This window comes from Echinops telfairi, unplaced genomic scaffold, assembly GCF_000313985.2.
Source record: "Echinops telfairi isolate 266 unplaced genomic scaffold, ASM31398v2 ScPeMD7_655;HRSCAF=1070, whole genome shotgun sequence".
NCBI lineage: Eukaryota > Metazoa > Chordata > Mammalia > Afrosoricida > Tenrecidae > Echinops > Echinops telfairi.
The window spans coordinates 21,245,113-21,261,361 of record NW_022104553.1 but is presented as its reverse complement, the minus strand read 5'-3'; the positions used below and the strand labels follow the sequence as shown (position 1 = coordinate 21,261,361).

The window sequence follows — 16,249 nt, the reverse complement described above, 5'->3', positions numbered from 1 at the left end:
TTTAAACAGTTTGAGGACCCCTGTGCTAGAGAAAGACAAAAAAACAAACTCACTGCCATTGATGCCAGTTCACAGTGACCCTATAGGACAGGGTAGAACTGCCCCAGTGGGTTTCAGAGACTCACTCTTTAAGGGGGTTAAAAATAAATCTCTTTCCTGCTTTCAAACTGCTAACCTCGAGGTTAGTTAGCAGCACAAGGCTTAACCACCACGTCACTAGGGATTTCCATATAGCGTCCCGGTGGCCCCAGCTTTAGAACCACCTTGCTGAAAATTCCAGTGAGTGACAGTAGGGGTCAGCATTGGCCCCATCCTGCAGACAACCAATTCCCCTGGGGACAGCACTGCCCGTATAGTTCAACCCACCGAACCCGCACTCACCGAAGTAGAAAGCCTTGGTTTCGAGCTGCTGACCTTCAACCCCCAAACCCTGCAAGTTCTGCAATTGCCCACTTCCATGAGGACAGCCAAGTTCAGTCCGGTCCTGGAAACAGCCTCTAGGGGACAGCAGTGACCACGTGAAGACAACCAAGTCCCTAGATGTTTCCGAATCAGGCTCTCAGGCTCTCCGGAGGCAGCATAGCCCACGTGGGATCAACTACTAAAAGATAGGCTAGAACTGCCCGTGTGGGTTTCCAGGACTAACTCTTGATGGGAACAGAAAGCCTCGTCTATCGCCCGTGGAGCTTGCTGGTGGATTCGAACTAACACAGAACCGCTACACTATCAAAACCAAACATAAACTGACACTGTCCAGGCGTTGACCACTCACAGCGATCCATCAGGTCAGAGGAGAACTTCGCCGGAGGGTTTCCAAGGCTGTCACTCTGGACACCCTTTCTGAAAAGCAGCTCCCTTTCCCCAAGTTCCCAAGCTCGGCTCCAGGAGGTTAGCACCGCCCACTTACAAAATAGAAATATTTCTCCCCCTCGTAGGATATGGAGATGATGGCGCTGCCACACCCTTCTGCACCTCACTTCTTTTCCCACCCGATATTGTAGAAATCTCTCCCATCCCTAAAAGCCACTGTGCCCCCTTGTGTGATTTCAAGTCGGTTCCGACTCATAGCGCCCCTAAAGTTTAGGCCCTAACTTTGGACACGCTTTCCGTCCTAAGTTGAGGACAAAGGAGACCGGTCCCGCGCGTTTTCCTGGGCTGTCAGCTTTACAGGAGGAGCCCTGGTGGCCCAGTGGCTGGTTATATACATTGGGCTGCTAACCACAAGGTCAGCAGTTCGAAGCGACCTGTCACTCCCTGAGAGAAAGACGAGGCTTTCTACACCCATTAAGCGTACAGCCTCGGAACCCCCCAGGGGCAGTTCTACCCTGTCGTGTAGGGCTGGGCGAGGGACCAGAATCCCTTGATCTGCTTGCGTCTCACGTGGCCAGTGCTGTGTGCTTCGGGCCGGTGGGCTCACTTGGTTTAGTGTCTGTTAAACCACTTGGTTAGGGAACTGGTGGAGGTCGCTGATCGGAAATCCGGTTTGTGCTTTCTTTTGTTTGCGTGGATTGTTTTTCTAGGATTGGAGCCCCGGTGGCGTAGTGGGTGTAGCGGTCCCTCGGGATGGAGCGCATGTTGTGGGCATGCGCTGAGGGGTAAAAATAGGTTGTGGGCGTGTCCTGGGGCGGAGCATATGTTGTGGGTGGGGCTTGGCCAAAGCATGCACATTGTGGCCATGTCCTGGAAGGGGGCGCGGGGTCCCCTGGGCCTTTCCCAGGGGATGGAACATATATTGAAAGCTTGTTGGGGTGGGGACTGGAGCTGGGTGTTTGTGGGCGTGTCCTTGGGGCGGAGCGCATCTTATAGGTGGCTGTATGTTGTGGGTGTATCCTGGGTAGAACACACAGTGGGCATCTTTTGGGTGGGAAACCAACGCATGTGCAGTGGGTGCATCATGGGGGCAGAGCGTGTGTTCTAGGCGTGTTGGGGGGCAGGGCTCAGAATAGCAGCGTGTGAGGGCGAGGGGCTGGGTTGTGGGCGTGTCCTGGGACAGAGCGCATTTAGTGGGGGTGGGTGTAGGGGGGATGTATAGTATCAAAGTATGCTCCTTGTGGCCACATCCTGGAGGGCGAGGTGTATATTGTGGGTGTTTCTTACCCTGGGCAGTGGGCATGGAATTGAGGTGGGTGTTTGTAGGCGTGTCCTTGGGGCGGAGCATATATTACAGGTGGGTGTATCCTGGGTAGGGCATACTGTGGGCATCTTTGGGGGGAAGGGATCAAAGCAGGTGCGTGGGCGGGGCTTGTGTTGTGGGCGTGTCCAGGGTGGGACTCCGCATAGAAGGGTCTGAGGGTGAGGCCTGGGTTTCCAGCCCCCTCCAAAGGCCAGACTGGCTTCCGCAAGACAGTAACATGTAGGATCGTTTCACTGTCCTAAGAAGGGCCGGGATGCCTTGCTCCTCCCGCCGCCCAGGTCACCCTCTCTTTGCGCCCCCCCTCCCCCCCAGCCATGCTGCGGATGGTCTCAGCCGTTCTCCAGTTTGGCAACGTCGTCCTGAAGAAGGAACGTAACACCGATCAAGCCACCATGCCTGACAACACAGGTAGGTACTGCCGCTGCCCCTGCCCTCCCCGGGCCATCCCCTTCCCCCTGCTCCCTACAGACTGCCTCCACCCCACCCCAGGTCCACGTGGGGCCCGCACTGTGCCCTGTCTCAGCGAGGTAACACCTGGCAACCTTCTCTTTGCAGACATGCCAACACGGGTTCGTTTTGAGCTTGCCCTTTTCTAGTTCCACAGGACCAGGTGCTCCCCGGGAGAGATGGGAGGCTGTCTGCTCCCGGGAAGAGTGACAGTCTCAGAAACCCACAGGGGCAGTTCTGCTCTGGCCTGTAGGGTCCCCATGAGTCAGGGTGTTAGTCCAGGTGGACTAGAGAAACAAATCCAGAGACACTCATATGTGTAAGAGAGGACTTTATATCAAGAAGTAATTATGCATCAGTAAAATATCCCTGCCCCATTCAGATCAAGTCCATAAGTTCGATATTAGCCTCTAAGTCCCATATTAGCACACGAATCCCTCTTCAGACTCACGCAGCACATGCAATGATGCCGAATGCAGGAAGACTGCAGGCCGGTGGGTGGAAAATTCTATGGGTCCAGTGGCGGTGAAAACATCACCAGGGCTCTGGCCGCCATCGGTGTGGCTGCACATGGCCTGTCAACAGGAAAGTGAAGCCGAGGAGAGTGTGCCCCACCTCCAGGGAGGAAGACAGGAGTTCCCAGAATCCTCATGAGAAGGCCAGGCCCCCACAGAGGCCTCATTGGCTATGGCCTGATTGACAGGCTGGACTCCACCCCTTCCCTCAAGTTGACAGGAGATGATGTCACCGCAATGAACTGAGTTCCATTCACTTGACTCTTCCGGGTCTTAGCAAGCATGAGCGCTGCTAAATTTTTGGATGACGCCAGTGTGACCAGCCAGCAACAGAAGGCCCCACCCCCCAGCACTCCAGGCCTCCCGAGATAACGTTTCCAGCAGTGCAGTGATGGGGTGCAGTGGTAGAATTCTTACCTTCCCTGCCGGAGACCCTGGTTCGACTCCCGGCCACTGCACCTCGTGGGCAGCCACCACCCATCTGCCAGTAGAGGTGTGAGTGTTGCCGTGGTGCTGAACAGGTGTGAGCAGAATTCCCTAGACTCAGATAGACTAGGAAGCAAGGCCTGGTGGTCTGTTTCCACAAAGCAGCCAGTGGACAGCTCATGGACCAGAGCAGCCCGATCCACAGCCCATCTGGGGGTTGGCTCAGGAATAGACAGCCACTTGTTCTGTTGTGCGTGGGGTCACCGTGCGCTGTGGGAGATGGGTGGCTGGGCCCCAGCTAATCACAGGACAGTTCTGCCCCCCAGATGAAGGCACCGGGTCCAGATCTAGTTACAGCGAAACAACCCTGTGAACATTCAGTCCGATTCCCGCGCTGTGACCCCGTAGAACTGCCCCCAAACGCTTCCAAAGCTGTTACCTTGACTGAAGCAGAGGGTCGCCGCCTTTCTCCCTTGTGGCAAGCAGGTGGTTCGTGACCACGTAATTACCCCACGGTGCCACCAGGGGTCCCGAGAGGTCTAGCTGCTGTTTGGCTACTAGGTGCCCGTGCAGCCTGCTTCCAGACTCTTACTGACTCACATGCTAAAGAAGGAAACGCCGCCCAGTCCTGCGCCGTCCTCACACAGTTCCCAAGTTCGAGCCCATGGCGGCAGCCACTGCGTCCATCCATCCATGTCCCTGAGGGCCTTCCTCTTGTTCACCGCCCCTCCCCCTTACCAAGCACGATGTCCTTCTCCGGGGACCGCTCTCTCCTGATTCCTGTCCAAAGCGTGTGAGATGAAGTGTTGCCACCCCTTGCCTCCAAGGAGCATGCTGGCCATGCTCTGGTTCCAAAAAACAAAACCCCCCAAAAACCAAGCTCACAGCCACCTGCTCAATTCTGACTCATGGCGACCCTTTACAGGCTAGAACTGCCTGTAAAGAAAAAATTGGGACTTCCTTCTCCGAGTCCCAGGGTACCCACCGGAGGGATAATTCTCCCTAGCATCGGCTTTGTGCTGTGATGCTGCCGTTAGCACGTTGATAGGAGAGATTGCTTGCTCCGGGAAAGATTTCCAGCCTCGGAAACCCACAAAGGGCCCGGGGTGGGGGTGGGGGTGGGGGTGGGAGGAAGGCAGAGCCAGCGCCCTAAGAGGGTACCTGTGGGCCGGCACGGACTCGGCAGACGGCAGTGGGTTTGGCCGGGGTCAGCACCCTTTCTGCCGCCAGCACCACCCGCCACGTCCCGTCTTGCTGCCTCTCTCCCTCAGCCGCACAGAAACTCTGCCGCCTTCTGGGACTGGGGGTGACCGACTTCTCCCGTGCCCTGCTCACCCCTCGCATCAAGGTCGGCCGGGACTACGTGCAGAAGGCCCAGTCCAAGGAGCAGGTGAGGACGGGCCCCAGGATCCCGGGACTGCCAGTTGCTGCTGCTGCGGCAGGAACAGGGAATACCACCAGGGAGAGCCTTTCCCCGACAGAAATGGGTTCTCTCACCGTTTAGGGGGCCACAAGTCCAAATTTGGGGCACGGGTTTTAGGAGGAAAGGGTCTTGTTTGGCTTCTTGGGTCCTTAGAGGAGAGCTGCCCCGTGGGGTTTCCACGGCTGTCATCTCTGTGGGAGCAGATGGCGGGGTCTCTTCTCCCGCGAGCAGATGGGTGCGTTCGAACTGCTGCCCTCTGGGTGAACAGCCAAGAGCTTACCCCTCAGATCAATCAGCCTTATGGTTTCAGGAATGGTGCGGGGTGGCCTGCCGCAACCCCTCAGTCTTGATGCACTGGGAGGCTAGGAGATGCCCTGCAAGCCACACCCACTGCCCCGCCCACTGCTCATGTCCCTCCCACTCCTTTACTTGCCCTCCCGCCCCATGCCCCGCCCACTGTGCTCGGCTCCGCCCCTCCTAGCCCCGCCCTCTCATGCTGCCCGCCCACACCATGCCCCGCCTACTTTATTCTGCCCCGCCCCTCCTCCTAACTCCGCCCTCTCCTGCTGCCCCGCCCACAGGCCGACTTTGCACTAGAGGCGCTGGCCAAGGCCACCTACGAACGCCTCTTCCGCTGGCTGGTGCTTCGCCTCAACCGTGCCCTGGACCGCAGCCCCCGCCAGGGCGCCTCCTTTCTCGGCATCCTGGACATAGCTGGCTTCGAGATCTTCCAGGTCCGGGTCTGCCTCCCGCTGGGGCGGGGCTCCCCAACTCCAGACAGCATGCCTACCCCCCCCCTCACTCCCAGGCGCCCCTCTGTGAGCTTCTGCCCATGACTCCGCCTGGGATCTGGCCCCTTTTCTGGATGTCTGTTACCCCTGTCTCTGCCCCCGTCTTGGGGTCCAGGGTCTCTGCTAACCCCTGCAGCTCTCTCTCCTTTCTCCCTGGGTCTCTGTCTCCTATCTCTGGGTCTCTGCCCACCTCTGTCTCTGACCCCCATCTCTGGGGGTCTGCTCCCTCTGTCTTTGGGTCTCTGCCGCTCTCTCTCTCTCTGGGTCTCTGCCTCCCCCTCTCTGGGTCTCTCCCCCTCTCTCTGGGTCTCAGCCCCTCCCGTGCCCCTGTGCCTGCCCCTGCAGCTGAACTCCTTCGAGCAACTGTGCATCAACTACACCAATGAGAAGTTGCAGCAGCTCTTCAACCACACCATGTTCGTGCTGGAGCAGGAGGAGTACCAGCGCGAGGGCATCCCCTGGACCTTCCTGGACTTCGGCCTCGACCTGCAGCCCTGCATCGACCTCATCGAGCGGCCGGTGAGCCCACCCAGCCCTCCTCCAACCCATCCTGCCTCCACCAGGCTCCCTGCAGGCCCGGCATCATTCCTGACCCCCTTGGACCTGAGGTGTCCTGCGAGCCCTTAATGGTCCCAAAACGAAACTCACTGCCATGGGGTTGATTCTGACTCACAGTGACCTGATAGGCCAGGGTAGCCCTGCCCCTGTAGGTTTCCACGGCTGACTCATCTTTCTCCTGACGAGCAACTGGTGGATTCAAACCACCGACCTCGAGGTTGGCAGCCCAGCATCTAACCCACCCTGAAAGTGCCTGGCTGAGCGGAAAGGGTGGATATCAGGTTGTTGGTTTTTGTGGCTATTGTGCATCTTTGAGTGGATTCTTACAACAACCCTAGGGTGGTCCCCTGGAGTGTCACACTAGGTTATAAGTCAGTGGGGGAGCAGATTGCCAGACCTTTCTCCCTCCGAGCAGCTGGTGGGTCAAGCCATACCTCCTGGGGAGCAGCCCATCTGTGGGTGCCCCTGGCTGCTCCTCACCGGCCCTGAGTTGCAGGTCTCACACTTAAGCTTTATTCACGAGAGTGACGCAGAAAAGGCATCTCGGCACAGAGGCTCAGCCCTGGCCACTAACCGAGGGGGTGGCGGTTCAAAACCAAGTAGAGGCCCCAAGGGAGGAAGGGCCTTGGAAAGATGGCTGCCTGGGGGACCCCCCTGGGGCCATTCTGCTCTGTCACATGGGGTCGATATGGGTGGGGGCGTGGAAATTCTGGTGGCATCATGGTGAAGTGTTTGGCTGCCCTCCCCAAAGATCAGTGGTTCAAACCCACCAGCCACTCAGCAGATGAAAGACAGACTGTCCGCTCCTGCAAAGATGACAGCCAACCCGTCTTGGAAAGGCTCCGGGGCATCGAACTCTGAGACCCCCCAACACCCAACAACATTAGCAGTCTCCTAAGGGTCTGGTGTGGGGGCCTGTGGCTTACGTTCCCCTTCCTGCCCCTGGTCAGGCCAACCCCCCTGGACTCCTGGCCTTGCTGGATGAGGAGTGCTGGTTCCCCAAGGCCACCGACAAGTCCTTTGTGGAGAAGGTAGCCCAGGAGCAGGGCGGCCACCCCAAGTTCCAGCGGCCGCGGCAACTGCGGGACCACGCAGACTTCAGCGTCCTGCACTATGCTGGCAAGGTGAGGGACCAAGGCCAGTCCCGGGGCACATGGGCAGGAGAAGGGAGGGCACAGAGGTAAATCAAGGCGGCCGGGTTCAGAGAGTGGCCAAAGCAGGGGCCAGGAGATCCCAAGACAGAGCAAGGACTCTGGTGGATAAAGTCAGCACATGGTTCCGCAAAGAGAGGTTATTTGGTGTGGGTTTTGAGGGGTGTGTAGGAGTTCCCCGCGTTGCCTTTTATTTTATTTCCTCATTTGGCAAGGCCTCCTTGTGTGGCCAGCTCTGTGCTGAGCAAACACTTCTGCTGTGGGTTCTGTCCTCACAAAGGTCTCTCATCTGGGAGAGAGACAAATGGCTGTCAGGGGGTAGGTGCTTTAGCAGGAGTCAGCTAAGGGCAGTGCCAGAGCCTAAGGAAGAAACGCCAGGGAAGGTTCCCCAGGGAGAGTAAGCTAGCGGGTAGTTAGTTACCTGTTTCTTTTCTTTCTTTTTTTAACGAATGAATCATTTTACTTGGGGGGGGGGGCTCTTACAGCTCTTAAAACAATCCACACATCAATGGTATCAAACACATTTGTACACACGTTCCCATCCTCATGTTCAGTTGCCTATTTCTAGAAAGGGCCCAGTAGTACATTTCTTGTTTGACTCTGTGGGCCGGATGGAGGGCCTCTCATCCTGGGCCAGCTTGTGCAGCGGTCAAACCTGGTTTGCAAGCAGCAGCAGGCTGGATTTGGCTCACAATCCAGTGTGTGATCCCGGTAGCCAGGGTCGGAAGGGCAGCCCGGGCACAGGGAACAGCATATGCGGAGACCAGGAGGCCAGGGTCCTCCTGGTTTCTGTGCTGGGCAGTCAGTTCATTCGCCAGGTAGGTTCTACGAACTTCTGCTGTGCCCCACTGTGCCCTGCCCTTAGGGGGCAACCCGGGTCTGGTGGGAAAGCTTGTCTAGAGGATGAGGGCGGAGAAGACAATGAATCTGTGGTAGGTGCAGGAATAAGAACGCCGAGGAGGAGGAATGAGCTTGCATGTTGGACAGAGGAGGAGGCTGGAAAGTGGAAGCAGATTGAGGAGCAGTGTTGGCAGAGGGCGCAGTTCAGGATGCGGACACAAGGTGGAGCCAACGCCCCCTTATAGGACAGCAGAGCTGTGAGCCGGGACTGGCTCCCCACCTCCTCCTCTTCCCAACTCCGTGCAGGTGGACTATAAGGCCAACGAGTGGCTGATGAAAAACATGGACCCGCTGAATGACAGCGTAGCAGCCCTGCTTCACCAAAGCACAGACCGGCTGACGGCAGAGATCTGGAAGGATGGTGAGGACCAGCGTCCCCGGGACCTGCCCCTGGAGGTCTATCCACCCACAGTGCGAGCGGGAATCCCTGGTTTCAAGAGGTTGAATTCTGAACCCGAGTTTTCTGCTGAGATCCAAAATTGAGGGGGGAAATATTTATTAATTCGAGTTTCCGACGAGCTCTCTCAAGCTCCTTGGTCTCTCTCGGTATTCTCAAGCCGGCTTTATACTCTCATCCAATGTTCCCTGTTCATCAGTTCTAGGCTGTCTGTCCTGTAGGATCTCCCAGGTGAGTTGGAATCGATTCCATGACAGCGATTTTGATTTTGGTTTTCATTAATCAGAAACGAGACAAAGACGCCCACCGCCCACCGTCAACCCTGCTGTGAAAACACTGGGCCCACCCCCCCTAAAAAATAGTAACATTAAAAATTTTAAAAAGAAGTAAACACTGGACCATGCAATCAGACAAGAAAAAGAAATCCCAAACACCTGACTCACTGTCACCCTCACAGGGCAGGGTAGAACCACCCCTGGGAGTCCGAGACGTGTGACTATTATACAGGGAAGGGCAAGCTTGTCCTGAATCTGTAGACGGCACGTGACCTAAAAAAGTTGAGGCCCAGCTGAAAAACCATTCATCACAAGTGTTCGGAAAGGTAGCCTTGTACAGGGAGTTGTTGGATGTCTTTTTTGCCATGGTTGTTAGAATGTGTTTTATTGATTCTGCTTTTTTTAAAGTTATTTTTAATCATTTAATGGAGGGCTCGTACAGCTCTTATCACCATCAATCCATCCATCCATCCATCCATCCATCCATCCATCCATCCATCCATCCATCCATTGTGTCAAGCACATTTTGTACCTAGGTTTCCATCATCCTTTTCAAAACATTTGCTTTCTACTTGAGCCCCTGGGATAGGCTCCTCGGTTTTTTTTAAAGCACAGCAGGCCCCTGTCTTCAGGTGTCTTCCTGCCTGTTATGGTGACTGCCTATTGTTTGCTTCATTTTTCATTTACCTTTTGTCTTGATTTTACCTGCCTGCCTCCTGGCAGTAACTTCTGACGGGACATTTCATCCACCCAGCCCCAACGTGATGCCAGGCAGTGAGTGGATCAAAAGGTGAACCAGGCAGGGTCCCCGGCTTGAAAAGCCCAAAGCACAGAACACGTGAGGAAGGTCGCTGCAGTCTGGGCAGACGTCACAAAATGGGCCTCTGCTCCCGACCACACTTTGGAACGAAGGCCTGATAACCTCTTACTGAACTGAACCCAACCCAACCCAACCCCTTCCAGCCCGAGTCAGGATTCTGCTCAGCGCCCCCCAACCCAACCGTGCTGTTGACTAATAACCTTTTCTTCTCCTTTTCTTCCTGCCACTGCCCCTCTCCCCCATATTCTCCCCCCTCATGCTGCCCCTCCATCCACATTGCTACCCCGGCCTCCCTCATGTCTCTCTCACCTCCCTCCCGATCAGGCGGCACCCCAGGCCCTGGAGGCTTCCAGCAGTTCTCTCTCCTGGCCGCCTTCCAACCTCCGCAGCCGTTCCCTGGATCCGCCGCAGAGAGGCATGGCCCTGCCACTTCCCCTTCTGGGGGTGGGTGTCTCTTGGGCATTGGCAAGGTCGAATAATTAATGAACTTTCAGGTGAAAGTAGGAACAGCCGTGTCCTCACGGGGTTAAGCACTCGGCTGCTCCCGGAAAGGTCGGTGGTTCGAACCCACCAACTGCTCCTCTGGAAACCAGGGAGGCTGGCTGTTCCAATAACAGCCTCAGAAACGCTCTAGGGTCCCAGAGGGTCGCCGGTGAGGCAGGACTGACTGCACCAGAGGTTTGGGCTTCTGCTCACTGTGAAAACCACGCCATGTTGTCATTAAGGCCAGAGTCCTCTGAATGGCCCTGCCAGGTGCAGATAATGGTGCCACAGAAGAGCTGGGAGGGGCAGCACACAATGGGCCTCCCTGGTGTTTGTTCCATACCCACAAACGTTCTGCCTTACCACTTTTCTAGTGCTCCGTTTCCTGGAAATATTTGAACTCCACCCTCATCAATCTCCACCTGACTCAGGTTCTGGCTTTCACACGTCTGGCTGTGTGAGTCCCCATTTCTACCGAAGAGGCAGATGAGGCACAGAGAGGTCAAGTTACTTGCCCTAGGTCACACAGCTGATGCGTGTAAGGATTTGAGCCCAGAACGTTGGGATCCCAGAGTCCCAGCTCTGACTGGTGCAATCAGAACCTAACAAGGGGTGGCTATCATGTAGATAGGAACCCTGGTGACATCCTGGTTATGCGTTGGGCAGTTGAACTACAAGGTCTGCAGTCTGACTGACCACCCACCCCGTGCCGTCTGACATTCCTGCGCCTCGGCCACCTGCACCTGGCCGTGGCGATCACGGAGTTGTGATGTGATAGGGACGAAGGCCGACCGTGGTAGTGAAGGGGGTGTGCCAACTTGCCTGGGTCATGGTTCTCGGCGGCGGGGGCAGTTCTGTCGTGGTGTGATTTGGCGGCTCTGCAATGATGTTAATACTTTGGCCGTTCTGTAGTGATGTCACTTGGCAGTTGTGATCGCAGGTGGTTACCGCCCCATTTTCTGCATGATGCCCATTCTCACACAGTGCTCTATTAGTGGGAACCTAAACCATGTCGCTAAGTCAGGAGTGGATACGATATATGAGGGGGGCTTTGGAAAGTCCGTGGAGCAATTTCATGACTTTTCGGTTCTATTTTTCCACGCTCTGTCTGAAGTCCCCTCGTATAAAGTGCCAGATCCTAGGCACGGCCAAACCCACGATGTTCGGTCAACTCAGCAACCCCAAAATGACCCCCAACTCTCCTGTCTCTCTCTTTCCATCCGCACCCCCCACAGTGGAGGGCATTGTGGGGCTCGAACAGGTGAGCAGCCTCGGGGACGGCCCGCCTGGTGGCCGCCCGCGCCGTGGGATGTTCCGGACGGTGGGACAGCTCTACAAGGAGTCCCTGAGCCGCCTCATGGCCACGCTCAGCAACACCAACCCCAGCTTCGTCCGCTGCATCGTCCCCAACCACGAGAAGCGGGTGAGTGACCCGACCCACCAGCGTGGGAGGGCGTGTCCCTGGCAATGAGTACAGTGCGGTTTCCTGATTGGCCCAAGCCACTTCCGGCACTCAGGCACTTCCTGGTTTGACGTCACCTCCGGTTCGCAGGTATGTCCCGATTTGACGTCACTTCCTGGTTTGACGCCACTTCCGGCTCTCAGCCATTTCCGGTTCAGACCATCCTTCAGCTGGTCCCAGCCCCAACCCCGCTCCCTTGGGAGAATTCCTGGATTCACTCGAGCAGTGTTTGTTCACCCGGTTACCTGCCCTGCGAGTCCTTTCAGCACTCGCCACACCCCCTCCCTGGCCGCTCTTTTTGGTTTAAGAATACAAACAAGAAAATCCTCGTGGGAACCCACCCACAGCCACAGGGCCCCACTATCGGGCCGAGTAGAACTGCGCCCTTGGGTGGCCCAGGCCGTCGGTCTTGTCCGGCGGGAGCGTTCCATCCGCTGGGCGTTCGGTTAGCGGCCGACTTTCTCAGCACTGTGTCTTGCTGGGTAGACAGATGCGGTCAAGGCCATTCGAGTAGCTCACCCCTCACGTTGGCCTGGGCTCTGTCTTTCGAGGGCAGGTCACCACGTCTCTCTCCCAGGGAGCCCCCTTGGTGGAATTGAACCACCAACCATCTGGTTCACAGCTGAGACCCTTTTTAAACTGTATTGCTCCGGTGGCTGAGTGGGTTGTGTGTTGGGTTGCTCATCGCAAGGTCAGCTGTTCAAGCCCACTAGCCCCTTTTGAGAGAGATGCGAGGCTCCCCTTTTCAGAACGAGTTACGGTCTCAGACACCCACAGGGACAGTTCCACCCCGTCCTATAGGGTCACCCTGAGTCGGAAGTGACTTGATGGCAGTAGATTTTTGCTCTTATCTGACTTGATGATGGTACAAAGGGCTTTCTTTTGCTCAGCGGCTACCTGAAAGGACAGCAGTTCACACCAGCCTAGCCGTCTGGGTCTGTAAAGATGACAGTCAGGAGCAGCCTGCTGATCAATTCTAGTCTGTTATATGGCGATGATTTGGGGCCTGGGTTGTCCCCCCCCCCCCCCAACGTCTGGAATCCTTGGCTGCTGCAGATAACATGCTCAGCTGGCTCACGGAAGAGTTGAAGGCTTAATTCTACCCAGAGGGCCCCAGAAGAAAGGCCTTGGAATCTGCTTCTGTTCAAAACCCCTGTCGTGGGAACTGGTCACAATGATCGACCTATAACCCCCTCCCAGGGGGAAGGACGACAGAAAAGTGGGTGAAGGGAGACATCGGTCAGTGTAAGACATGAACAAAATATATATAAATTATCAAGGGTTCGTGAGGAAGGGAGGGTGGGAGGGGGAGGGGGACAAATGAGCTGATACCAAGGGCTCAATTAGAAAGAAAATGGTTTGAAAATGATGATGGCAACAAATGTACAAATGTGCTGGACCCAATGGATGGATGGATGGATTGTGATAAGAGTTGCATGAGCCCCAATAAAATGATTTTTTTTAAAAGAAGAAAAATAATGTACAAAAACCCCAAACACAGCTGTCTCCCCCGTACCCAGCACATAGTAGGTACTTGACACAGCAGCTAGCCAGAAGCTCACTGCCATCGAGTCGATTCCGACTCCTGGTGACCCTATAAGATGGAGCAGAACTGCCCCCAGTGGGTTTCCAAGGCTGTGAGTTTTTACAGGAGCAGACAGCTTGATCTTTCTCCCGAGGAGCGGCGGATGGTTTTGAACCACAAACCTTGCAGTTAAGCAGCATAAGGCACAACCCACCAGGCCGCAGGAAATCCCCAGCTGCTGGCTTTTTTGACCTGCATGAATAGCATCCTGGCTGTTCCCTCTGAAGGTTGTGGTTGAAGGTGGCGCCCCCTGTGTCTGCTGCTGATATTGCACATATCTGCCCTGCTCTCTGCAGGCTGGGAAGCTGGAGCCACGGCTGGTGCTGGATCAGCTCAGGTGTAACGGTGTCCTGGAGGGTATTCGCATCTGTCGGCAAGGCTTCCCCAACCGAATCCTCTTCCAGGAGTTCCGGCAGCGGTGAGTGGACCCGAGGGTGGGTGGAGAGGAGAGACTGGGATCTCAAATCCCACCAACTCATGTGATCTCGCTTCTCCCTTGCTATATGGTTTATGTTAGGCCGTGTTTTCTAGAGAAGCCAAACCAATACCGCTGAGATAGATGTAAGGAAATCCTGACTGTTATATCAAGAATGTGGCTCACACAGTAGTAGAAACAGATCAGTCCAATCCGGTCCAAGTCCATGGGTCAGAGGTTCAACTGGAGGTTCCTCCTGACTCACACAGCTGCCAGAGTTGACATACGTACATACCAGGAATCGGGGAGATGAACCCAGAAGCAGAAACAGCACAGGCTGTTGGAGGCGGAAGCAGATGAATGCACAAGTCAGCGAGCCTGGCTCTTGTGGCTGCAGAGTGGAATGATTCAATGTCAGCAGGCTGGGGATAGTTGAGCCAGAGGCAAGATCCAAACCAGCAAGAAGTAAAGAAGCCTTTCCGCTGAGTCTGCTTAAACAAGGAGTAGGCCACCCCCTCAAGGAACTGTATCCAGGCCACAACCTGATTGAGGGGCTAGCACACTAGCACACTAATCTTTCCACAACGGGTTGGCTGCTCACAGAAGATCTCATCTGTGTGGAGATCACCTTACATCACATCAGAATCCTGGCCCAGCCAAGTTGACACAAAACCCATCACATCGCATGTGGGCGTCCCAGGGCTCCTGTGACCTCACCCAAATGGGGTGGTTTAAAACCGCAGAGGTCTACTCTTAGCTTTTGGAGGTGGTCGCTGTGGTCATCAGTGTGGGGGACCGGCCTCCATACCGCATGAGTTCAAGAGACAGTTGTGTAATTGAGGGGTCAGTTACATCAGCCAAGGCATGCCAGGGCTCAGCCTCTTACATGGAACCTGGAACAGAAAGTAAGAGCTAATGTATGCTCCAACAGGCTTGTGTAATCTCGGGCATGCAAACCACGCCATACACATATGTAACAGGAGGGGAATGTGTTAAAGCAGCAGTTCTCAACCTGTGGGTCGCGACCCCCTTGGGGGTCGAAAGACCCTTTCACAGGGGTCGCCTAAGACCATCAGAAAACATAGGAACCGAGACACCGCTCCTCTATCCGTCTCCAGGTGGTCTGCCCACATGCAGATACGCCCACATAGGAGTCCCCAGTGTGAAGACTGTTACCCAGGCTACACCATGCATCAAGACACAATATCATTGATTTGTCATTAGAAATAAATATTTCACAATATACAATGGCATATTGTTTTTGTGATGAAGCACTGCTTTAATGACGTTCAGTTTTTAACAATGAAAATACATCCTGCTTATCAGATATTTACATTATGATTCATCACAGTAGCAAAATGACAGGGATGAAGTAGCAACGAAAATAATTTGATGGTTGGGGGTCACCACCACATGAGGGACTGTATGAAAGGGTCGAGGCATGAGGAAGGTTGAGAACCGCTGACCTAGAGAGATACACATAACAGGGGGAGGGGGGCGGGATGAGCTCGGGGTATATGCAATAGGAAGGGGAGGCACTAGGGGCACCCATGTGACAGGAAGGCACATACATAACCAGGTGGGCTGGCTCAAGAGTTCAGATGGCAGCCTAAACTTGGTCCTCTCTGAGCTGGCCTGACTTTAGTGCCCCTGAGCTCTGCCCCGGGGGAACACTCTGTGATCCTTATCTGAAGGGAGTGGGCCCTGCTGAGGGTGGGACAGACAGTAGGGTTTGATTGCTCTCAATGGCAGACACCCTTCGGGCACATCACCTTCAAACATGCTATCTTAGCGACCATGTGCTTGCAAGCAGCACCTTAAAATTGGCATTCTTATGGGGGGCTCATTGTAGGAAAAAATGTTTACGTAGGACAATATGACGGGCACACATCTCCAACTCACAAGTGTGCAGGCTGCCCTCCAGGAGGGTCTGCCTCCCAAACTCCTTCTCCATGTGAGCGGAGAGAATCTGTCCGCACGCACTCTCTTCCTGGCTCTCAGTTTCCCACCAATTAGGGGTTGTCTAGGCCCTCTGGGCTCATAGCAACCCTACGGACAGGGTGGAACTCCACCAGGGCTGTCAGTGATGTCATCGCGTTCGGAGCCACCAGCCGTGCTCGTGGAAACAGCAGTCTGGAAATCCATCAGCATGCTTGATTGGGCAAACCTCCTCCACAAGACGTCTCTAGCCTGGGGAACAGCCAAGATCTTGCCGGGGGGACTAGCGCATAGGTTGGACCCAGGCTGGGGTGTTTGTGTCCGCCTCCTGCGCACACGCACGTTGGATGTTGAACCACAACAGTGGAAGAAGCACCCGTGCCTTCGCATCCTGGCGTGGGCGAAGCAAACTTGCCAGGGACACTAACTCCCAGAGGAACCAAGAGTTCAGTCTCGGGAGAAGCACAGCCCAAACACTTCTGGGAAGCGAGGCTGGCAAGACTTGGGATGTGCTGTCAGGAGAGACAAC

At 55.4% G+C, this 16,249-nt stretch overlaps 1 protein-coding gene across 1 annotated transcript in view; it reads left to right on the top strand.

Annotated features, from left to right (window-relative positions):
• Window positions 1-16,249, top strand: part of MYH14 (myosin heavy chain 14) — a 78,177-nt gene that overhangs the window by 24,692 nt on the left and 37,236 nt on the right. The window contains exons 10-18 of the mRNA XM_045292625.1: window positions 2,447-2,542; window positions 4,794-4,912; window positions 5,527-5,679; window positions 6,082-6,255; window positions 7,245-7,418; window positions 8,592-8,706; window positions 10,162-10,281; window positions 11,556-11,743; window positions 13,664-13,785. Of these exons, the coding sequence (XP_045148560.1) occupies window positions 2,447-2,542; window positions 4,794-4,912; window positions 5,527-5,679; window positions 6,082-6,255; window positions 7,245-7,418; window positions 8,592-8,706; window positions 10,162-10,281; window positions 11,556-11,743; window positions 13,664-13,785 (1,261 nt within the window). The remainder of the gene's footprint in view (window positions 1-2,446; window positions 2,543-4,793; window positions 4,913-5,526; window positions 5,680-6,081; window positions 6,256-7,244; window positions 7,419-8,591; window positions 8,707-10,161; window positions 10,282-11,555; window positions 11,744-13,663; window positions 13,786-16,249) is intronic.